General features: G+C 40.0%; 1 protein-coding gene across 3 annotated transcripts in view; it reads right to left on the bottom strand.

The window, feature by feature from the left end:
- LOC136858677 (serine/threonine-protein kinase Doa) overlaps positions 1-25,271 on the bottom strand; it is a 283,440-nt gene that overhangs the window by 186,992 nt on the left and 71,177 nt on the right. Inside the window, exon 1 of one of the 3 annotated variants that reach the window (XM_068225662.1) lies at positions 14,545-14,582. The exons of the other annotated variants lie outside the window; for them this stretch is intronic. Coding sequence (XP_068081763.1) covers positions 14,545-14,567 — 23 coding nt within the window. The 5' untranslated portion in view covers positions 14,568-14,582. Of the gene's footprint in view, positions 1-14,544; positions 14,583-25,271 lie in introns of those variants that run through there. 3 annotated transcript variants of the gene reach the window in all.

The following is a 25,271-nucleotide window of genomic DNA, read 5'->3' on the forward strand; positions in this document are numbered from 1 at the left end:
TGTGGAGGCGTTTAGTAAAATCGCAGAGGCTTGCAAACTGAACGCTGAGAGGCATAACAGTCCACTTAACGATGAGGTATATTAACGGGTTTATCGGAAACGAACAAATTTCCTGCGCTGCGTTTTATGCGTCAATCTAGAAACAGAATTAGTCCACAAGCCTGGTCATGGCAAGAACCGTACAGGCTGACCCTGATCGGAGTGTCTAATTTGGCAGATTCTTCAATTTTCGCTAGCGACTAAATTTTGAGAGTACAAATTTTGCACCTGGCAAACGTGAATGATAATACGAAGAACTAGTGATAGAAAATGAATAACTTGCTGGTAATTTACAGATTACATGACTTCAAATTGCTTAACGCTTAGAATTCTACTTTGAAGCACGTTGCTACACGCGTATGTGGGCATAGTGAGAAGAGGTCCGTGGGAAGACTTCAACACAAATAATGTTATTGCTTTTACGTTCCACTAACTTCCGTTGACGGTTTTCGGAGATGAGGAGGTGCCGAAATGTTGTCCGGCAGAGTTTCTTTACGTGCCAGTAAATCTACCGATAATAATAGAATTTGCCTTACATCCCACTAACTACTTTCACGGTTTTCGGAGACGCCGAGTTCTTTTACGTGCCAATTAATCTACCGACATGAGGCTGACGCATTTCAGCACCTTCAAATACACCGGGCTGAGCCACGATCGAATCTGCCAAGTTGGGGTCAGAACGCCAGCACCTCAACCGGCTGAACACACACACAAAAAAAAAAAAAAAAAAAAAAAAAAAAAAAATCGCTCCCATAATATCAGCACACTCAAAATAATGTGCGTTATAAAGACTACAGTAAATGTTTCCCATCTATCTCTTGAAGATTTTTATATGACAAATAACAAAACATGTAATGGAGAAGGGAGATAGATAACAGTCGTCCAGATACAAAATTGAGAAAGTACAGGCTACGGAATTTCTAAGGGCGGCGCCATTCTGTAGTTTTAAATATTCTGCATAAGTGGGAATATGAATCAGAAAAAGTGTGGCTGTCCATCGAACTTTATTCAAACAATTGTGTATAATTTGAACATTCATTCTGTTAATTATATAATAGCAACAACAACAACAACAACAGGAAATTATGAGGTAGTTTTTAATAAACAACTATGATCGGTGGAAAACGGTAAATAAAAATGTAAACAGACTCTGGGATGGGTTTATAAAGCAATTATTGAGGAAAGTAAAAATAGATACCTTTAAAGGTGGTAAGGAATGGTAAAGATCCACTATATTATAACAGGGAAGTAAAGAGACTAAGAAGGAGGTGCAGGTTGGAAAGAAATAGAGTTAGAAATGGCTGTGGAAGTAAGAAGAAATTGAAGGAACTTACTAGGAAATTGAATCTAGCAAAGAAGTCAGCTAAGGATAACTTGATGGCAAGCATAATTGGTGGCCACACTAATTTTAGTGAAAAATGGAAGAGTATATATAGGTATTTTAAGGCAGAAACAGGTTTCAAGAAGGACATTCCAAGAATAATTAATGAACAAGGGGAGTGTGTATGCGAGGATCTTCAAAAGGCAGAAGTATTCAGTCAGCAGTATGTAAAGATTGTTGGTTACAAGGATAATGTCCAGATAGTGGAGGTGACTAATACTAAAGAAGTATTAACATTTACCTATCACAGCAATGACATTTACAGTAAGATACAAAAGTTCACAACTGGAAAAGCAGCTGGAATTGATAAGGTTTCGGGGGATATACTAAAGACAATGGGTTGGGAAATAGTACCATATTTGAAGTACTTGTATGAATGAAGGAACTTTACCAAATGAATGGAGAGTTGTTATAGTAGCCCCTGTATATAAAGGAAAGGATGATAGGCATAAAGCTGAAAATTACAGGCCAGTCAGTTTGACATGCATTGTATATAAGCTTTGGGAAAGCTTTCCTTCTGATTATATAAGACATGTTTGCAAAATTAATAACTGGTTTGACAGATGGTTGGGTTTAGGAAAGGTTATTCCACTGAAGCCCAACTTGTAGGATTCCAGCAAGATATAGCAGATATCCTGGATTCAGGTGGTCAGTTGGACTGTATTGCGATTGACTTATCTAAGGTATTTGATAGGGCAGATCATGCGAAACTACTGGCAAAAATGAGTGCAATTGGACTTGACAAAAGAGTGACTGAATGGGTGGCTCTGTTTCTAGAAAATAGATCTCAGAGAATTAGAGTAGGTGAAGCTTTATCTGTCCCTGTAAAAATTAAGAGGGAAATTCCTCAAGGCAGTATTATTGGACCTTTCTTATATATATCAATGATATGTGTAAAGAAGTGGAATCAGAGATAAGGCTTTTCGCAGATGACGTTATTCTGTACAAACTGCAAAATGACCTCGATAATGTTGGGAGATGGACAGTAGGCAATGGTATGATAAATGGGGATAAAAGTCAGGTTGTGAGTTTCACAAATAGGAAAAGTCCTCTCAGTTTTAATTACTGCGTTAATGGGGTGAAAGTTCCCTTTGGGGATCATTGTAAATACCTAGGTATTAATATAAGGAAAGATCTTCATTGGGGTAATCACATAAATATGATTGTAAATAAAGGGTACAGATCTCTGCACATGGTTATGAGAGTATTTAGGGGTTGTAGTAAGGATGTAAAGGAGAGAGGTATTTGTCTCTGGTGAGACCTCAACTTGAGTATGGTTCCAGTGTATGGGACCGTTACCAGGATTACTTGATTCAGGAACTGGAAAAAATCCAAAGAAAAGCAGCTCGATTTGTTCTGGGCGATTTCCGACAAAAGAGTACATACATACATACATACATACATACATACATACATACATAATCATTATAGACTGTTATGCCTTTCAGCGTTCAGTCTGCAAGCCTCTGCGAATTTACTAAACGTCGCCACAATCGTCGATTTTCAACTAGTGTTGTGGCCTCATTTAGTTTGATACCTCTTATCTTTAAATCGTTAGAAACCGAGTCTAACCATCGTCGTCTTGGTCTACCTCTACTTCTTTTACCCTCCATAACAGTCCATTATTCTCCTAGGTAACCTATCCTCCTCCATTCGCTTCACATGACTCCACCACCGAAGCCGGTTTATGCCTACAGCTTCATCCATAGAGTTAATTCGTAAATTGGCCTTTATCTCCTCATTCCGAGTACCCTCCTGCCATTGTTCAAAACTGTTTGTACCAGCAATCATTCTTGCTACTTTCATGTCTGTTACTTCTAACTTATGAATAAGATATTCTGAATCCACCCAGCTTTCGCTCACGTAAAGCAAAGTTGGTCTGAAAACAGACCGATGTAAAGATAGTTTCGTCTGGGAGCTGACTTCCTTATTACAGAATACTGTTGGCCGCAGCTGCGAGCTCACTGCATTAGCTTTACGACACCTTGATTCAATCTCACTATATTACCATCCTGGGAGAACACACAACCTAAATACTTGAAATTATCGACCTGTTCTAGCTTTGTATCACCAATCTGACATTCAATTCCGTTGAATTTCTTACCTACTGACATCAATTTAGTCTTCGAGAGGCTAATTTTCATACCATACTCATTGCATCTAGTTTCAAGTTCCACGATATTAGACTGCAGGCTTTCGGAACAGTCTGCCATTAAGACCAAGTCGTCAGCAGAGGCCAGAGTGCTTACTACATTTCCACCTAACTGAATCCATCCCTGCCATTTTATACCTTTCAGCAGATGATCCATGTAAACTACGAACAGCAAAGGTGAAAGATTACAGCCTTGTCTAACCCCTGTAAGTACCCTGAACCAAGAACTCATTCTACCATCAATTCTCACTGAAGCCCAATTGTCAACATAAATGCCTTTGATTGATTTTAATAATCTGCCTTCAATTCCATATTCCCCCAGTATGGCGAACATCTTTTCCCTCGGTACCCTGTCATATGCTTTCTCTAGACCTACGAAACAAACACAACTGCCTATTCCTTTTGTAGCATTTTTCAATTACCTGGCGCATACTGAAAATCTGATCCTGACAGCCTCTCTGTGGCCTGAAACCACACTGGTTTTCATCCAACTTCCTCTCAACAACTGATCGCACCCTCCCTTCCAAGATGCCAGTGAATACTTTGCCTGGTATACTAATCAATGAGATACCTCTATAGTTGTTGCAATCTGTCCTGTTCCCTTGCATATACATAGATGCAATTACTGCTTTTGTCCAATCTGAAGGTACCTTACCAACACTCCATACTAATTTCACTACTCTATGAAGCCATTTCATCCCTGCCTTCCCACTATACTTCACCATTTCAGGTCTAATTTCATCTATTCCTGCTGCCTTATGACAATGGAGTTTATTTACCATCCTTTCCACTTCCTCAAGCATAATTTCACCAACATCATTTTCCTCCTCCCCATGAGCTTGGCTGTTCACAACACCACCAGGATGATTTCCTTTTACATTGAGAAGATGTTCAAAATATTCCCTCCACCTCTCCAGTGATTCCCTGGGATCTATGAGTTCAACTGAATTACTCAAAACACTGTTCATTTCCTCTTTACCTCCCTTCCTAAGATTCTTTTATTACTGTCCAGAAAGGTTTCCCTGCTGCTTGACCCAGCCTTTCCAGGTTGTTACCAAAATCTTCCCATGACTTCTTTTTGGATTCTACAACTATTTGTTTCGCTCTGTTTCTTTCATCTACATACAACTCCCTGTCTGCCTCGGCCCTTGTTTGGAGCCATTTCTGATAAGCCTTCTTTTTACGTTTACAAGCTGCTCTCACTTCATCATTCCACCAAGATGTTCGCCTTTTCCCATCTTTACACACAGTTGTTCCTAGGCATTCCCTTGCTGTTTCTACTACAGCATCTCTGTATGCCACCCATTCACTTTCTATATCCTGAACCTGCTTACTGTCTACTGTTCGAAACTTCTCACTAATCATATCCATGTACTTCTGTCTAATTTCCTCGTCCTGGAGATTTTCTACCCTTATTCGTTTGCAGACAGATTTCACTTTCTCTACCCTAGGCCTAGAGATACTTAGTTCACTACAGATCAGATAGTGGTCTGTATCATCGAAAAATCCCCGGAAAACTCGTACATTCCTAACAGATTTCCTGAATTCGAAGTCTGTTAAGATATAGTCTATTATGGATCTGGTACCCCTAGCCTCCCATGTGTAGCGGTGAATAGCCTTATGCTTGAAGAATGTAGTCGTAACAGCTAAACCCATACTAGCACAGAAGTCCAGCAAACGCTTCCCATTCCCATTAGCTTCCATATCTTCCCCACATTTACCAATCACCCTTTCGTATCCTTCAGTTCTAACAATAGGGTTACAAAAATGTTGCAAAGTTTGGGCTGGGAAGACTTGGTAGAAAGGAGACGAGCTGCTCGACTAAGTGGTATGTTCCGAGCTGTCAGTGGAGAGATGGCGTGGGAGGACATCAGTAGACGAATAAGTTTGGATGGTGTCTTTAAAAGTAGGAAAGATCACAATATGAAGATAAAGTTGGAATTCAAGGACAAATTGGGGCAAATATTCGTTTTTAGGAAGAGGAGTTAGGGATTGGAATAACTTACCAAGGGAGATGTTCAATAAATTTCCAATTTCTTTGCAATCATTTAAGAAAAGGCTATGAAAACAACAGATAGGGAATCTGCCACCTGGGCGACTGCCCTAAATACAGATCAGTAGTGATTGATTGATATATTATTATTATGTCCGACTCGTTGCCTGAACGGTCAGCGTACTGGCCTTCGGTTCAGAGGGTCCCGCGTTCGATTCCCGGCCGGGTCAGGGATTTTAACCTCAATTGGTTAATTCCAATGGCACGGGGCTGGGTGTATGTGTTGTCTTCCTCATCATTTCACCGTCATTACGACGCGCAGGTCGCCTAAGAGCGTCAAATAGAAAGACCTGCACCTGGCGACCCGAACCCGTCCTGGGATATCCCGGAACTAAAAGCCATACATTTCATATTATTATTATTATTATTATTATTATTATTATTATTATTCATGTGGCTATTTCAGCCTTATAATGTTCCGGTATTTACGTGAAATGGAAAATTACAGAAATCATTTCAAGAACAGCTGGTGGGATTTGAACCCACAGCACCTCCCAACTTCGGGTTACTAGCCCGTCGCACTATCACTGAGCTAGTCCAGTTAATGGGTCATTTGCGTTTTAGTATTCAGGGGTCGCCCTTCGTTACCACATAACCTACTTTAGATCGCCATAACACAATATTAACATTTTTTTCATGTCCTGAATTCCCGACCTATTATTATTGTTATTTTATACATATACAGAGGACTAATGAAAATCGACCACTAATAATTTTGACCATTTATGTATAGTAAATATCTCATTGTCAAATTTATTTGTTAACAATGTTAAGTATATACCGATATGTATGAAGCATATGTGCGTATGTACTGAATAGTACTTCTTCCATGTACATTGTACCGAAGGTCATAAACCCAATTATAAAATTGTGAATTATATATAATAATAATAATAATAATAATAATAGTAATAATAATAATAATAATAATAATAATAATAATTCAGTTTACATCGGAATGACAAATAGATTCCAGAAACAGGTTTTATTCCTGCTCTGGCTCGTTTGGTGAATGAGGTAGACGATTTGGCAACTGACTACGCCAGACGTAGTAAATCCTATTAGCTCCTAATAGACACCGGGTTACCGCTGGAGGGTAGTGGTGTGAGGCGAGGTCGTCATGTTTTGTCCCCAATATTCTGCAGCAGGAGGCTGTATATCCATGTGCAGAAAAGAGTAATATTTTATATATTCAACTAGACGTCCTGAACCAAAACAGAGTATAAATCCATAGGCAATGTACGTCTGAGCACTGAATACTGTATCAAAACGAAGATAATCCTTTCCCTTCTGATTTGAACAGCGGCAATTGGAAATAAGCATTTGCTCAGGAAAAAGCCTTTTCACCGAGCTCGATAGCTGCAGTCGCTTAAGTGCGGCCAGTATCCAGTATTCGTAAGATAGTAGGTTCGAACCCCACTGTCGGCAGCCCTGAAAATGGTTTTCCGTGATTTCCCATTTTCACACCAGGCAAATGCTAGGGCTGTACCTTAAGGCCACGACCGCTTCCTTCCCACCCCTAGCCCTTCCCTGTCCCATCGTCGCCATAAGACCTATCTGTCGGTGCGACGTAAAGCAAAAAAAGAGCCTTTTCATTCTCCTAAAAGAATAAACACAATATCCAAGCTGGGCAAAGCATTGGTTACCGGAAAGGTTCACTACACCAGTATCACAATAGAAAGCAATAATATTACAGTAACTTACATGCTCTTAAGTACTGACAGGTAATCCTGCTGAAAGTACTGAAGGCTGCTAAGACTCCTGGATTTTACAGGAGTCTAATGGAAGCACAGGGAAACGCGAATACTAATAATAATAATAATAATAATAATAATAATAATAATAATAATAATAATAATAATAAAGATTCAGACACTGAACTACATATGCGATGAGAAAATCTGGCCTGGAACTTACGAACAAAAGGAAATGAAAAACTTAAGGATATTACCTATGATGCAATAAATTCCCTTTTAGTACAACATTAAATGTGTCAGACAGGGAAAACACTTCACTCTCTGTAACTAGTATCTTATTTACAGAAGTCCATGTGTTTGAGTCACCAGTCCATAGACTGTTTTGATGCAGCGTCCATGCCACCCTATCCTGGGCTAACCTTTTCATTTCTACATAACTGCTGCATCATACATCTGCTTGTCGTATTCACACCTTGGTCTACCCTACCGTTCTTACCGCCTACACTTCCCCTCAAAAATCAACTGAACAAGTCCTGGGTGTCTTAAGATGTGTCCTATCATTCTATCTCTAGTTCTCGTAAAGTCCACACGGAAGAAAAGCTCTGCATATCCTTAGCACAGTGGCAAAACTTGATACATCCAATTAATATTTTCAGTAGACAGGCATCTGGCACAGTGTTTCAAATAATTCCAATATACTACGTAGTACGGACACTGACTAAGTTTGAACTTTGCAGTGCTGAAATGTACTATGTGAGACGTTATTTTCTGTTCCTGAAAATTTCGTTCATTAAGACTTTCTGAGTTTTGCAACTGGATGCAAGGCGTCAGTAGATGCAACTTCCTTCATGAGCAATTCCGGTGGCATGCAGCTGAGCAAGCCTGTCCTTTGTACCGCTCAGAAAGAAACTCGGGTATCTTCGGAGTGACGCATTGAACTAGTATCACTTCATATCTTGCAGGTACGTTATCGCGTTACATTTCATGTTTCACAGACTAAAAAATGTCAAACTAAAAAATATTAACAGTCAAAAGTAAAATAGAATGGTTTGCTCCTTAACAAAAAATAACCTATTGAACTAGGGTGATAACTGCCGAAAGGACGACTCAAAAATATTTCCGTAATTGTTATATGCTACCACAGAATGACTATGCTGCATATTTAGCTAGCCACTGAGCAAAATGGCCTTATATAATACAACCTTCGAACTTTCTTTACCCATACCGAAGATTTCCTACAGGAGAAATTACGCGGGGAGGGTAGTATTATCAAAAGGTGTGAGGGGCAAGTAATATATGCAAACTGTAACGTTCTAACAATGAATCTGCACTTCATAACTAAAATCCCTAACAGAGACTCACCAACCTCTGCAAGAATACAGACGAGTAACCTATTTGGCAAACGACAGCCCCATAACTATTACATCTGCCTCCTAACCGGAGGCTCTAGGTTCGATTCTCGGCTCAAAGGATAATCATTTTAAGGCGGGGATGACAAATTTGAAGGATTTCTATGGGGAAAAACCTTTTTTCGCATAATAAAATAACCCAGTCCATATTCTACCGGAACAGTGAATAATATTTCCAAATTTGCCATTTAAAATGCCAATGACAGCCAATATTTAAACTTACTGTGCAAGCATTTAAAAGACAAGTGCACACCCACTTGCATGGAGCAGAGACGCACCTGTTTTAGACATTTCTTGGGCATACTGTTCAAATATACCGCTCAAAAGGACGTCACGCAAACAGGGAGAATGTACCAAAGCGTGATGCCCATTTGTATTGTGGAAAGACAAAGTTATGAAAATTTTCAGCACTTCAAATTTAAAAAAAATAATCTGTTTTAACGTTGTATCCACCACATAAATTTCAAAAAGAACTGTAAAAAATCTGCAACGTGAACACAGGCTTTTAAGAGCTACTTTGTCACCTTCATATTTTAGTACTTTTTGCTGTGTACGAACTGCTCCTTGGGACAGTTATCTTCATAACCAGAGCAGAATTTCTTTACATGCTGTGCTATATATCACGACGAAAATTTGCTTTCAGTTTATTATATCCCATGTGCCTGACAGTGAATTTTGCATGCTTACTTAGGGCGGTGCTCTTTCTTTTGAGATAAAAATTGGCCTCGTAAGATTTTAAAATGACATTTTTAACAAAACACTTAAGTCTACATTTTTACAATCCCCACCATAGATAAAATAGTGTTCCTGTATATTTCTTAACATTATGACAGGCTACTAATTTACGAAAACCATATCATACAAAAACATGTCATAGGAGTGTGACAGCTAGGAAGTTGCGGGCTCAAATAGTAAGATAGTGTCGAACAGTTCAGGTTTCATCCGCATGTACAAAACGAACTGATTACTGTCAATTTTTGCAGCATATTACCCAAATCGCCCTCAGATAACCTCCTTTGATTCAAAGGATGAGCCCATTTTCTGCGCCGTTGTTCAATTAGCCTTTTCAGGTACACAGGAACAAAGCAAGAGATGTTTGAAATAGCATGACTTCGCTTAAACGTTGTCAGAATCCATCGAGGTATTTAAAATATATAACTGCGAGATAGCCTAAAACCCGATTTCCGTACCAGGCTAATAACATGACTGATTTGATTGGCTGCTGTGTACTCTATGTACATGTTACGTTCCTCCATTTTGGATACTACAAATTGTACGGTTATGTTATTAAATTTACAGCTGCGTTTGCATTGTAAATGGGGCTAAGTCATCTCATCTGACGATGTGTGCCACTGGTCTAATTATAGCCACTTCTGACAGGTATCATTCTAGTATAGAGCCAGAAACAAGGAAAATACTATGCTAATGAATTTAGGTCGTAGGCTACGTTTCCTCCATGGGTTTCAATCTCCCAGTACAGCCGAATATTTGTTATAGAACTGATATATTACAGCACTCACTTAATTAAAATGATGTTGAACTATAATGAAATACGCTTCATTAAGACGAAGGTAGGAATGAAATGAGACTATAATGTGTGGAAGTTACAGGAAGTAAAATTTTCTGTTGGATGCAAACGACACAATGCTACTTCATACCATTTAATCTAAGCCAACTTTCAAACTCGTCTGTTCCCCTGGAGAATACCTGCATTATCAGCCCCTTTCCTGATTAGGGAAAGAAAAAAAACTTTAGCTCCAAATGTTCACATCCCTGATAAGCTTTTAGAGCAAGGATATAGCAAAAAAGTTTTTTTTTTTTTAAGATTTCTTGTTCACCTACACACAATGGTTTACTTAGGAGAAAAAAGGAACAACCAAATCATGAAAAAATCAGTATTAAAAATCCACACAAAGAATCAAGTTCTATTTTCCAAATTTTAAGAGCGATTCTATATACCTTCTGAATAGTTACTGTATATGCTTTCGAATGGCATTAATTAGTTCAATAAACAATTCCTAGTTAAGCTCAACAATCATTTAATATGCAGGTGGAGTAAAATTTATGAGAGAATATCTTCATATTGTTTAAAGGGGCCTAAAATCTAGGTCATTGGCCCGAAGTAATATCAATGCTCTAAAAATGAAAACAGGAGATGTGAGGTCAATAAAATAATTAGATGTAGCACACAAGTGATAAAGAAACAAACATTCCTCAGAAGAAAATCCAAAACGAAAAACATAGGCACTGCAACTATTAAAAACTGTTTCTGGATAGTAGCAATGTGAATATCTCACTTTAAATGGTCTGACCCAACAGTATACGTTGATTCCTTGAAACAACAACACATCACAGCTTTCATTTACAGTAGATCAAGTCATTCTACCAACTTAATATTGTAAACATGGAACCAATTATCCCCCCCCCCCGTTTTCTTGAAACTTCCTTCCCCGATAACCACATCCACCGGAAATTCAAATGTCTAGATAAAATACCCACCGTAAAGGAAGTTGGGGCTCCAAAGCATTTAAAGCCCAGTTAGTGAATTATAACGCCGAACAGACCAGCAATATACTGGACATTTGAATAGAGGCAATCGATCCAATTGTAAATTGAAATTAAATGTCTCAAAAGCTACAATCCAAGGGGAACCTACCCCCACACACGCGTGGATTAAGTCAATCAGGTATGATCACAGTTGATCGACCCAGGGTTAAAAAAAGACCAGCTGCGTCGGGAAGAATATGAGTTTGAAGGTTCACTACGCTCATAAACAGATTGTAAAACAGTTCTATTTAGGCCTAAATATTTCAATTTAGAAATAAATATTACTCCATGATTAAATATTAGTACCTCTAGTAATGGATGATAATTTCCACCATATGTCAATAGAGTGTCCTGTCCAGTCACTTCGTATGTAGTATCTTAATAATAGATTCATTATTTAATTCGTCACTGAAACCTTACTAACGGATCTTACTGCCTGAATGGTATCCACTGAGGTCTTTTGTCTGAGAGTCTTGGGTTCTATTTCCGGACGAGTGGGGGATTTTAAACACCTCTAGTTAATTCATGAGCAGGACCTGGATTTTGAGGACATGCCATTTTAACTGGTGCATCATGCATATTTCTAACAAATCCTGATCACTGCCCCCAGAATACAGAACTGTGTCATTTTTCGTAATTTGCCATTTTTCCTGGAAGGTCTTTTTTCACTTTTACCTCATTTTGTAATTTACAGCAAACTGTTACATTTATTTCCAGCTTTTAAGTCTTTTTGTTTGATTCGACAATAGGGTCTGAAAAATGCATATACATCCCTGTATCTAACAGTTCAGGCGAACCTTCATTTCCTTCACGGCGATAAATCAAAAAACATATCTTCATTCTGCTCTTTCTAAGAGAGCGTAAATGACGTTTCTCTCCCGTGTACTGGAAGCGAACTCTTAAAATAGACTATGCACAACACGAAACGCGAAGAAAACCTCTACAGCAGATACCTCATACTGGCAAGTGAAACCAACCACAGTATAAATGTCTTGAAACGCGTATGTTTCTAGGTGGTTGTTCCTCGCATTAAAAACACCTCATGTTCTTTCGATTATTTTCACAAATAGAGGCAATTTTAGTTTGTTTTTGTTAATGGCCAACGACGGCAAAACAAGTTAAAATATAGTTGTGTTACTGACTGCAATATGGCGAATATGTAACTCCATGCTAAGGGCGTATATTGACATTTCACTGTGATCTTGTCTATAGCGTAAACACGACAGAAAAGGGCACAACACGATCCTGAACATAAATGTCTAACATGAGACTTTAGGATAAACAATACCTCTCGTTTAAACAACGGGTTTTGGTGTGATCACGCACTTTTGGTTCCAGAAGTGAAACGCGTGTAAGCTGCCACTAATAGCTACGCTCCATTAATCAAATGTCCCTGAAAGCAAGGTTCCTCACCAAGATAAAGTGAGTTGAGGGTCGGAATGGAAAGGAAGGTCAGAACAGAAGTGAAGCAAATTCAGATTCTCATAACTGTCATACTTCCCAACCGACTGCCATACGAATTATCAATGCATACACCCCAAAACATTCCAGATGGAATGGTAACGTTCAATGTCCACGCTAACCGAATGGTTTACGTACGTCCGGATGCCTGATCCAGCCGTACAGGAATTCATTAGTGTGCCGGAGTTGTATTGAACATGCTACTCAGGGAACGGAAGTGCCCCTATAATCAGACTAAGCAACCAAAGTCTTTCCGTATCTAGTACGACACGTATTACTTCGTGGCCACAAATAATATATTTTTTTTTTCCACACCAAGTCAGCCTGTAGTTTACATAACTGTTGATGGTCAGATAACAGAAACAGGAACTTCAGTTTCTAGTGGAATCCGAATCATAAGGTGGAGACTTAACTACAAAAGTTCTACATGCACTGGCCGGAATTCGAACCAGGGCTGCCTTGGTGAGAAATCTGTGATACAATTCGGCTTATCCCGCCCATTTCTATTACTGAAAATGAAAACCCATAACCTGTTTTACAGTCAGTGAGCGGGTCAGGGATGGAATGAGTGAAGCGGCGAGGATATGAATTGTGCCGGCTACCGAGGCCTGTCGCACTCCGCTGGGCCAATGATTAATGATCGACAGATGAAATTAAATAACGGAGAGTTGCTGGAATGAAAGATGACAGGGAAAACCGGAGTACCCGGAGAAAAACCTATCGCGCTTCCGCTTTGTCCAGCACAAATCTCACATGGAGTGACCGGGATTTGAACCACGCAACCCAGCAGTGCGAGGCCGACGCGCTGCCACCTGAGCCACGGAGGCTTCTCATTTCTATTACTATGCTCTGTTAATAGTGTGGTTTGTTGTAAAAGGACGTCCAATTCACACTGAGTGTCCGATATTTCCTAACTTTCCAAACCCTAAAACAGATCTAAAACCACGAATTGAAGAATTTTAGTTACAGAGCAGAATAATCCAGAAAACATGACAGAACGAAACAACCGAAACTAACAACAAACTAGTAGTTTGTAAAAACTTAATGAACCTGTAGTGAAATTTCACATCGATGAAGAATTTCGTCAAATCTCACTAACTTCATCAAGAATTCCAGGAAAGCAGGTGTTTTAAATGACAAATTAAATGACAGATTCCGAGCATAGTTGCTACCATCTAACTTTTCCACCCCAGCATTTACGAACTCCATCGCAAGAATGAATACAGCTCAGCTTGTTCTGCAGTAAACAACTTCTAAGATACCTCACCAAGCTTAAGGAGAAATCACTAGAAACGGCCGAAAGGTACTGGTGTCACTAATACCACCACAGATTTAAACAAAGATAACTTTTGCTCGATCTATTGACCATAATAATCTAAGAGTTCGTAAGAAAATCTATAGTTCGAGATAAATTCAATAATTCTTCCAAATGCTTAATTAGGAACAAAATAATCATGAATAAAAAAATTAACGTCAAGCAAACGTAAACTACAGCAATAAGAACCTTCATTGTCATCAGGCCGTGTGTGTAAACCACATTACAGCATGAAACCAATAATGTCACTATTGCCACGAGCAAATACTAACGAAATTCACACGCTTATCTCACTAACGCACTTAAATGTTTCTCCGTCACCATAAACAAGTTAATTTTATTCCATACAAGCACATATGTAGAGAAGTGCTTCGACAGAACCCACTCACACGCAAGATCTGAGCATAAAACACGTTTAACTATTCAATAGACTGACACGACGAAGTCTAATATGACTGAGGAATAATGGAAGGTACTTAAGACAGCTTACACTATCGTAACGCGAATAGGCATTCCAAACAGACACTTTGCCTTCAATGGACTGATGCATTATAGACACAGTTCAGCAGCAAGTAACAGCAGCCAGTAAGTACCGCCACAAGATTACATGCCACTCGCCAGTTTCTCTTCGAGTACTGCCATTGGTTGCTTCTAGAGGTTATACGACTGGCTGCAGTGAAAGTGCTGCCGTCTACAGAACGACAACTCCCTAACACTACTTGTTATTCCATACATGACGACTGCAGTAACTGATCCAGTAATTCATGTGAACGAAAGTATTCGGACAGGTCGAAATTCCAAACAAGAGTCTCGCCCCTATCATAGCTATTAATCGTTAACTAAAACAAGAGCGACGAAACTCGGGCTGCATCAGATCCTGTCCAGCTTTGTTTAGTTCTGATTTAAGTATAATAATAAAAAAAAAAACCGAACCTAGCATGTTCACTAGATGCCAATGTAGTGAACATAACACAAGACATTGCAAAATAATATACTCTTTCGATGTTTCGAGTGCGTGTTATGGGGCATCGTGGTCATATTTACACTGCTGTGAAATGGAAGGCTAGTAAACGAGGTAACCGTTACCTATTATGTCAAACACCGGCATGGAATTCGTCGAGAGATGCCATGAGAAGCCAAGGAGAACCATTTCGACCATTATCCACTAATTGAGTTATCTGAAGCAGTAAAGAGTCCGCCCCGACTCCTTTAAAAAGTAAAATTCGCGTTAGAGCCAAGAAGCTAATTTGGAGAAAGAAAAGGTCGGATGAGCTGCCCCTGTGGATCAGCGCAAGAAAGTCAGCCTTCGGATCCCATGGTCGCGGATACAAACCTGCCACAGGTAACGAATTTTCGAAGGACGAATAAGTGTTCATTCGACACTCCACAGGATCACACGATGTAAAAGATCGTTTTCGATGCTAACCCGACAAAATTATAACAGAGGAATAAGGTACCCAATACAGTTCGTTTCTCTACCATCTGGTAGAATAAAACAATGTAAAAAATTCGCGCGCAGGCAAATGCCCGCGATAGTAGAATACGATTATCATTTTTTTTTGCTAGTTGCTTTACGTCACACCGACACAGATAGGTCTTATGGCGACGATGGGACAGGGAAGGGCTAGGAGTGGGAAGGAGGCGGCCGTGGCCTTAATTAAGGTGGCCTGATGTGAAAACGGGAAACCACGGAAAACCATCTTCAGGGCTGCCGACAGTGGGATTCGAACCTACTATCTCCCGAATACTGGCCGCACTAAAGCTATCGAGCTCAGTACGATTATTATTAACTGAATTCGAATAATTAATGATTCATGGATATCACTAAATGCTATGTAGTAAAATTTAGGCCTAGGGGAAGTTGACGTATGGACAACAGCTTATTCGTCCAGGCAGGAGACAAACATGAGACGAAAATAGGATACTGGGCGAAAATAAAAGAACCAAATAGAAAGTGCACGAAAACACCTTATGTTCAGGAACATTTCATTGCAGGGTTAGCTGGGGACATGTAACCATCAGCACTGTGAACATTATGTATTAAATGTATGTGGCATTTTGTCTCCTTTGCCTGCATTATTATATTTGAAAGTATTTTATGCTCGGGTTAAACCAGATATACCTAGCATCCTAATATAGGACACTTGCACTGCAATGATATTTTTGATTACTGTACAGAATCTCTATCAACCCAGACCGAACGCACGGTGTTTGTACTCTGCGCTACGGCAGCTGTAGTACGGGAGACGCGCATAGTTCTTGATCATGCAAGCAGCCTGCACGTGTTCGACCTGGCAAGCATGAGTCGCCAATCAGCGTCTCAGCTGTTAACATGGTGAGCCAGTTATCAATGCAACACCGTATCTTCGTATGTGAAAGTCATTTTAAGTGAGAGTCTGCTCGACGGGTACGCCATGCATCTGCTCAGCAATTTCCTGGAGAAGTGTCACCTGCACGAGCACAGATTCATGTAACTAAATAAATTTGAAATTACTGGCTCATTGCTTTAAAACAATATCACATGCGCACACACGAACGGTTTTACCTGAGGAAAATCTGGATGGCATTGGTGCGAATCTACTTCACCGAATAAATCACTTACAGAAAGGGGTTTCCGTTTCTTTTGCACAGAGCTACTACAAAGGTGTTACACAACAAACCGTACAGGTTTACACGGGCCCATTGTTTAAAACCTGCTGATCCAGTCAAAAGAGATACTGTGAATGGTGTCTTATGAAGTCCCTCATTATGATAGAAAGAATGGTGTTTGGTGTGCTGTTAGTGCAAGACGAATAATTGGGCCAATTTTTGGGGGGTGAGGGGGCCGCAGTAAATGCAGAGGGGTCCCAAGATGACATTTGGACGCGTGGAAGGAGCTAGGAGTGGGAAGGAAGCGGCCGTGCCCTTAAGGTACAGCCCCAGCATTTGCCTGGTGTGAAAATGGGAAACCACGGAATACCATCTTCAGGCTGCCGACAGTGGGATTCGAACCCACTATCAGCTCACAGCTGCGCACTCCTAACCGCATGGCCAACTCGGCCGGTCCAGCATCTTCTATAAGGTAAGATTTCATGTACGACTGTGTACGTGCTTTAACCCATTAGTGCATAGTTATTTTTTAAGTTTTATTTCACTTTATGTACAAATTTCTACTCTTAATAATTGCAGAAACACGTTCCAACAATCAGAAAGTTCATACAAGGATATTTTTATTTACACAGGCCGTCCGATATATCGGACGCTATGCACTCAAATCAGTACAACATTTGTTATGTAGCATTATATTGTACAATAATATTGCAAGCTAGGTAGTGTTAGAGAGTTGGATTACATTATTCAATTTACACTGTAAAGTAGATCTACAATTTCCACTGAAGTCTCTATACGCAATTTACGGTTATGTATTTACTGATAATGATATCCACAGGAGCATTAAGGTAAAGTCCGAACTGGTCAAGCTGATCCACTCTTCAGATGCCAATATAGGACTTGAACATCTTTCATTGCGGTGCAGACACTTACTTTGCATATTTGTTTTACGCTGGGCTGACTTGATGCACAGCTATCTCCATCTGTTTGTAGTTTGTACCAGAAATGAAAAAAAACTGTTGTCATTCCAGCGCACCAGCAACGCACCACCAAAACTCCTGTAGTTGTATGATCCCCTTCTTTTTCCTGTTCACCTTTCTTTGATGGGGGTACTTCTCTGTCTGGTTTTCTTGAAATGTCCCTGTTGCACTTATTCCCTTTGAAGCCAGATGTCTTACCAATTTCAGGAATGTAAATTAGTTGTCAAAGAATATTGCATGCCCCCTGTTTGATTCAGTTCCATCTGCACCAATAAGAGGTAGGATTACACTTCCTCAAAGTCCAAATTCTTTCAGCCTGTCATTTTACATTGCTGTATACACTGGAAATGTGGAAAGGTATCCTATAGCCACTGGCCCAATCTCAGGTAGGGTTCTCTTTATTTTCGTATGATAGCTTCCTTTTGCACGGTTTTCTGGTTTTTCAGTTTCATTTGTAAACTTACAGTAATATTTTGACTACCACTGGATCTAGCCTTCCATTTTTCATATTTCGTTGAAAGTATAATAGCAGGATTTCACAATTTTGCACATCATCTGGTAGGGTGGGAGGAGAGGAGAAAGGAAAACAGTCACTACATGAGATGCAGATTGTGATCTTGCCAATTTTGGGGTTGCTTCTTTTGTGTTACACAAGGACCTACTATGCTTTTGAATTTTCTATCAGGGATATGAGAAACAGGGGTACTGGCCTAATCTTGTGTACGACTATTTTCGTATGAGGGCTTCCTTTTGCACGGGTTTCTGGTTTTTCAGTTCCAATTTACACTTTCAGTAATAGTGTTACTATCACTGGGCCTAGCTTCCCTTTTCTCATATTTTGTTGAAGCAATTTGCCCTTCACATTTACTCCGAAGTAGGTTTCTACCAAGGTAATTTAGATTACCTCTCATACTTATCTGTCATTATCAACCGTTTCACACCCTTCATCAAGAATTCAGGCTTGATGTGCTGCTCCTCGCCAAATGTCGGTTCTTCCTCCACAACTTCCAATATTGCGCTCACCATCAAACTAGTAAGGGAATACGAATGTCTGACACAGTAGGACTCCTTGTGCATAGCGTCCGATTTTCAGAACAGCTTATTTACAATCCTCTGCCACGTCAGTAATGAGACATAATTGACATCTTTGTGTCTGTAGAACCATAGGAGTGTCTTATGACGTCCGATTTTTCGGACGCTATGCACTAATGGGAGCCGGCCGGCAGCGCGCGATGTAAGTTCGGCTGAGGCAGCTGCCGTAGCGCAGTGTACTAACACCGTGAGTTCGGTCTAGTTTTATATGAGACCGTTCTTTTTCTGCTCGGGAGATGGCAATAGTAAGTCATCAGTGCTTCAGCAGAGAGTAAACAAATGAAGCAAGGCCTAACGTATCCATTATAGTGACAATTTGTTTGCTTTATGAGTGCTGAAGTTGTAACTTCTTGAAAGATGACTTCAGCTTCACTTCATGATAGTAGAAAGCAAATTATTGTATACTTATTATTGTTACAGGACATTTATCACTTGTAATGGTTAGGAAACGTCCAAAAATAGATATGCAAATGAAAAGCAAAGATATGTTTCATATTCTGTGGCTAAGGTTAGGGTTTCAAGCCTAGTGTCCGATATGTTCTTTGATGATTTAATTTCTTTCATAGTGGATAAAACCAACCGATACGCTGCTTTGCATAACAGAACGGGTTTAGTTACTGCTAATGAACTGTGTTTTATTAGCATTCATTAGCCTCGGCTATGAATGTTGTGGGGAAACTGCACTGGACACTCGAAATCAACTTTTTTCCTCATCAATATCTAGGGATAGTTTTTAATTTACCACGGCAAACATTCACGTGTGTGAAAAACTGAATGAAGGTAGGTTGCTTAAGTTCTTCCTGTGTATGGTGCACTGAACGGAAGATTCTTACTGCATGCACTATGAGGAAAACCACTCAACTGATGAATCTATGGTGCCATATTATGGTCGCCACGGGTTAAAGCAATTTCTTCGGAGGAAACCCGTAAAGTATTTGTACAAAATCTGGGTTGGCGCTACTTCAAGTTTACGACGTTTGGAAGGACCCTTATCAAGGCAGACCTGCTATAGTAAACCCTGACATTAAGGATCAGGGTCTGGGGGCACCTGTTGTTCTGCAGTATTGCAATAATTTAGCCTCCCCTGCTCCATTTTCCTACCATTTCTTCCTTGACAATTGCTTTGGGAGCGTTCCGTTATTGGAAGAACTGAAAAACGGAAATATGAGGGCATCATGTACAATGCACAAACATCGAATTGGAAAATGTCCCTTGGAGTTTTGTTACGAAGAAAACAGACTTTAGGAGGAGGCCTGTGTGTGATTTGCCAGAAACATGTAAAGGATGCTGTTCAAAGGAAAAGAATGTTTTCAAATCATATTTTATTTTAATACTGCATGAAAATTCTAGATTTCCTTTAAAAGTACCTCATATTTCCCTGTCTAATTTACAGTATAGGAACCATTTTTTCCTCGTAAACGACGATTAGCACTAATATTTTATTGAAATAATTGTGTTTCCGGAGCTATACTGGGGCGAGAAAAACAAAAAATTAAACAAAATGCATTCAGGCATATCTGGGTTAATTTAATTCAGCATCAGGTGGCAGTGAAAACATTCGATAGGGGAAATATCAATGGATGGACGTAGGGAACGAAGCTAGGATAGATAGTAGTACAAGCGGCTAACCGCATAGCACGCACCCAGTTCCCCTAAGTGGAAGGCACCATATGGCTACGTTTAAGACCAATAAAAAAAACCATGGCACTATAACCCTCGAAGGGCTTTGGCCTACAAGTGACCACTGCTCAGCCCGAAGGATTGCAGATTACGAGGTGTCGTGTGGTCAGCACGCCGAATCCTCTCGGTAGTTATTCTTGGCTTTCTAGACCAATGGTCATTGTGATAATGCCACTATGACATATTTAACACAAACATATGCCGTAGATGTCTCAGCAAATCTTCCAGTAAGACTGGTTGAGTACAAAGTTGAAATGATTCGTCGTATCTTGTAAAACGACCACGAAAATAGGAAAAACACTGGCATTAAGAGGGAAATTAACTGGACAACCTTCCTCCTGTAATACTGGCCAGAGGAAAAAAAACAATGAAGAGGTCCAACGGGAAAAGAAAAGGGAGGTAAACAAAGGGCTCGAAAATGAAAGAAAATGAAAGCCTCAAAAATAGAATACCGTTGGGTTCAGAAGACGGCAAGAATTGACCAAGAAAAGGTCCGATATGAAAGATGAAGTGAGGAGTATGGCACAAAAAGTATAGCAATACCATGCTCAACTAGGGGCTTCGCGGTCGCGAACATATGCCCCAAAGTTGAGATTCTGTTAGCATCTACGACTTTGTAAATGCGAGATCTGCGTCAATATATTTACCACCACCTTAAAGAACACCATTTCAGGTCACAGCTAGCATAGGAGTGGTTCTTAAATTCAGTAGGCCTAACTGAAGGAACGTTTAGTTTAATAGAGCTGGCCATATGCCACAATCTATACACAAAACACTCAATACAGTGGGAAAACTGATTGTTATTAAAAAATATTTGACGGATTCGAAACGTAACTGGTGATTAATATTAGACTGCCATTGAAATACAAATACGCAGGGAAGAATATAATAATGTTTTACTTCTATATTAATTACAAGGTTGGAAATTATTTCACTCACGGACTAGAATCGGCGATCACAAAATGAACGTGGGCGAATCAGTAGCTGGACCATATTTTTTGGATCTAGGAAATTGTTGGTAATCAACCTCCTTATGTACACTGGTGCGTACGTGTGCATCTATAATTAGTACATTAAACAGTCTGTAGTGTGGCCAGTTAATCTGTTGCACTCCATTGCCCATTTCATCAGGTGGTCTTATGACAAAATCCTTTTAGAAGCCATAACAAAACAATCTATGCTGCGTAGGCCAAATAACCCATTGTTTTGCCTCTTAAAACGGCAACCGTCGTCATAACTATAGTGGTGTGTTCCAAACGCCGGGAACCATGACGAAGTGGGGAGATGGAAGAGATCTAGAAAATAACGATCATACTAAACAAGATCATAGCCATCGCTGGCCACATACCTTGACTTGGTCGAAGGCCATTTTCACATGGCTACATATGGGCATGTTTCCCGACCATGCGCCGAGGCGCCAAGGTTAGTAATAGCTGTGTGGCAAAACAAGAGACTAAAGTTTCAATCACATTCGTGTGGTCGTGGCCGCCATGCTTCCACGATCAACATGAAATACCAATCACTAAAATCTGGTCGCTTTATCAATACCTCTTCGCATGACAAATACTACTTAATACTCTATTATATATTATAATCATCTTCATATTTGTATGCTAAATGTCAGATGTCAACATCGAACATATTTTCGAATGAAGCCTGCGCCATACTCAAGGTCTAAGAGGGATGAGAACATCCGTAATACGAAATTTTCAAACCTAAAAATACATTCCACTTGAAAAACTGCAATCCAGCCTCATCTACGCCTTTTTTTTTTCCTGAAAGAAGGAAAGAGGGACGGCGCAGGGTTGATTGTTTTGAAGTGCAACTGGGCAACCATCATCTAAGAGTAGGGTGGGAGGAAGAGGTCAGTGTACAGAAAAAGAATCAGCGTCGTCCTGTGGTATAAAATATTTCTTGTCCTATTCTTTAACATACACTTCACCAATACGCACTGTGTCTGTGAACTTGCTGAGTTCTGTTACGTTAGGAAAGCAACAAAAATAATTTAACCGAGCTGAGTGGCTCAGACGGTTGAGGCGCTGGCCTTCTGACCCCAATTTGGCAGGTTCGATCCCTGGCTCAATCCGGTGGTACTTGAAGGTGCTCAAATACGTCAGCCTCGTGTCGGTCGATTTACTGGCATGTAAAAACTCATGCGGGACTACACATCGGCACCTCAGCGTCTCCGAAAACCGTAATAGTAGTTAGTGGAACGTAAAGCCAATAACATCACTATTAAAAGAATTTTGGAATACCTGTAGTGAATTTAAAATCGTTCTAAACGCACAGACGTGCACTATTATAGTCAACGTGGAAATAAACCAAACCGCGTGGCACAACAGCACCAAAGGACCATTATCTCCCAAGCGACTGCTGCTCAGCCCGAACGCCTCCAGATTACGAGGTGTCGTGTGGTCGGCACGACGAATCCTCTCGGCCATTATTCTTGGCTTTCTAGATCGGCGCTACTATCTCACCGTCAGATAGCTTCTCAATTGTAATCGCGTAGGCTGACAGGACCTCGAACCAGCCCTCGGATCCAGGTAATCCCGGTCCTGGCCGGGAATCGAATCAGAGGCCTCTGCGTAAGAGGGGCAGGACGACGCTACCCCTACGCCACGGCGCTGCCAAAAAGTAGAAATAAGCCTCCACATTAATTACACCAGAAATCTATTCAGCTCATGGTTGCAACGACGAATCCCGTACAAGAATATCAGGAAATTCAACCAATCAACCGCTGCCTATCGCCGCAGTAATACAGTTTTCGTAATATAACTTGCGTACTATCGTACCTTCGTACTTATGTTTATAATGAAATTCACCAGAATAGCGCAATCCAACATCCTTATAGCTGCTTTGCTATAACATGCTTCAGCTGCCTTCAATAATACACTTATGTAATTGTGTTATTCTGATGAAGCCGACATATTTGAAGGTTACTGCCCGAAACGTTTAAATTTAAAAATAAAACAGTATATTTCCGTGCTGAAAGTACCGTTCTCTGTGTATATTATAGACACCTATATAGAGGGAAAGAGGAGGGGGGGGGACGACTTGAGACACCAGCGATATCTCCTCGACATGTTGTATGTTGGCAGCATTTTTGCCACCAGAGTGAGCTGACGAAATGGTGATTTCTGTAGAAGAGTGGGAATTACAGTAGTAATAAACAGGTGGGAACAATGGCAGGAGGGCACTCGGAATGAGGAGATAAAGGCCAATTTATGAATGAACTCTATGGATGAATCTGTACGCATAAACCGGCTTCGGTGGCAGGGTCATGTGAGGCGAATGGAGGAGGATAGGTTACCTAGGAGAATAATGGACTCTGCTATGGAGGGTAAGAGAAGTAGAGGTACACCAAGACGACGATGGATAGAATCGGTTTCTAACGATTTAAAGAAAAGAGGTATAGAACTAAATGAGGCCGCAACACTAGTTGCAAATCGAGGATTGTGGCGACGTTTAGTAAATTCAGAGAGGCTTGCAGACTGTACGCTGAAAGGCATAACAGTCTATAATGATAATGAATGTATGTATGTATGTATGCATGCAGAGATGCCAACTTTCAAGAAAGGTAATTCGTAATGCAGCCGTTAGGGCAAGGATGGGGGGGGGGGGGGGGCAGTCGTAGTTTTTTTCTTCCGTAATCTTACTAACTTACATATCATTTAATTTAAAGCTTGTGTTTGGTAAACGTACACTGGTGACATTTTTTTTTTCATATCATGTGCATCCTCTGCACTAACAGAGCACTTAACAGTTCGGAGTTCATATTAGCACGAAATTCAGTCTTGTTCTTCTTCATCATGCGCATCCGAAACATCGCGGCTACACACACTACAAAACACGTGCGAATGAATTTTGAGGAATGCATTAAAAAAGGCCATTCTTCCGAGTATACCTCCCTAAATTTTTCAATTATATTTACTACTAGCGTCACTAATCACGGTAACGTAATCACACGTATTTTCCTGCACAAGAAATCGCTTCATTATTTCAAACCTTTCGCATTTCGTAACACGATTAGCATACATCCTAGAAGAGCAATATATGTAAATTTGGCAACCAAAATCGCAATAAATACATCTTCAACAGTCACGCACACAGTATTCACAAGTAAACGGAGTTTGTCACCACTTTACCGCCAAAACAAAGACAAAAGAACTCGCATACTTGCATGGAAGCCTGATTATGTGACGAACAAAGACAACAACTCCGCAAGATATACCACTTCACAGGTGCCTATATTTCCGGAACTGGAAGCACACACTGCGCTTGAAAACTCGAAATATTCTTAAACGAGGGACATGAAAGGGGTATAAATTATTACTGAGAAATCGAAAAATAATATTCAGAGAATTCAAGCCGCCTTGTGTATCCTTTTGAACACTTCATAAACTTAGATTTAAAAATCAACAAAAATCGTAATTTGTGGTGTGTGATTCGTAAAGGCGTAATTATGATGGGTAATTCGTAATTATTACGACTAAATCGTAATAGTTGGCATCTCTGTGTATGTATGTATGTATAATTTCATCAGAGAACTTAAAGAGGTAAGCTATAATTAGCTTTTGAGGTTATATTTATTCGCGCGAACTGACATATTATGGTCGTTTGACGAGAAGTCGCGTGCATACGGGGTAAGGAGTACAATAAACATAGCTTCCATTCGCGGTGATTCTTGCGAACCAAGGTGCTGTGAAATTTCAAATTGGTAGTGCAATTGCGCTTTAGTTATACATTTACTGTAAGTACTGCAATGATAATAAACAGTTTATTAATGAACACTCATCTATTTCAGAGAGCTCACACTGTTAATCACTATTCACGACTAATGTTCGTAGCTTAATGTAGTATCGGTTATTCGTGCCAC

This window comes from Anabrus simplex, chromosome 1 (assembly GCF_040414725.1).
Source record: "Anabrus simplex isolate iqAnaSimp1 chromosome 1, ASM4041472v1, whole genome shotgun sequence".
NCBI classification, from domain to species: Eukaryota; Metazoa; Arthropoda; class Insecta; order Orthoptera; family Tettigoniidae; genus Anabrus; species Anabrus simplex.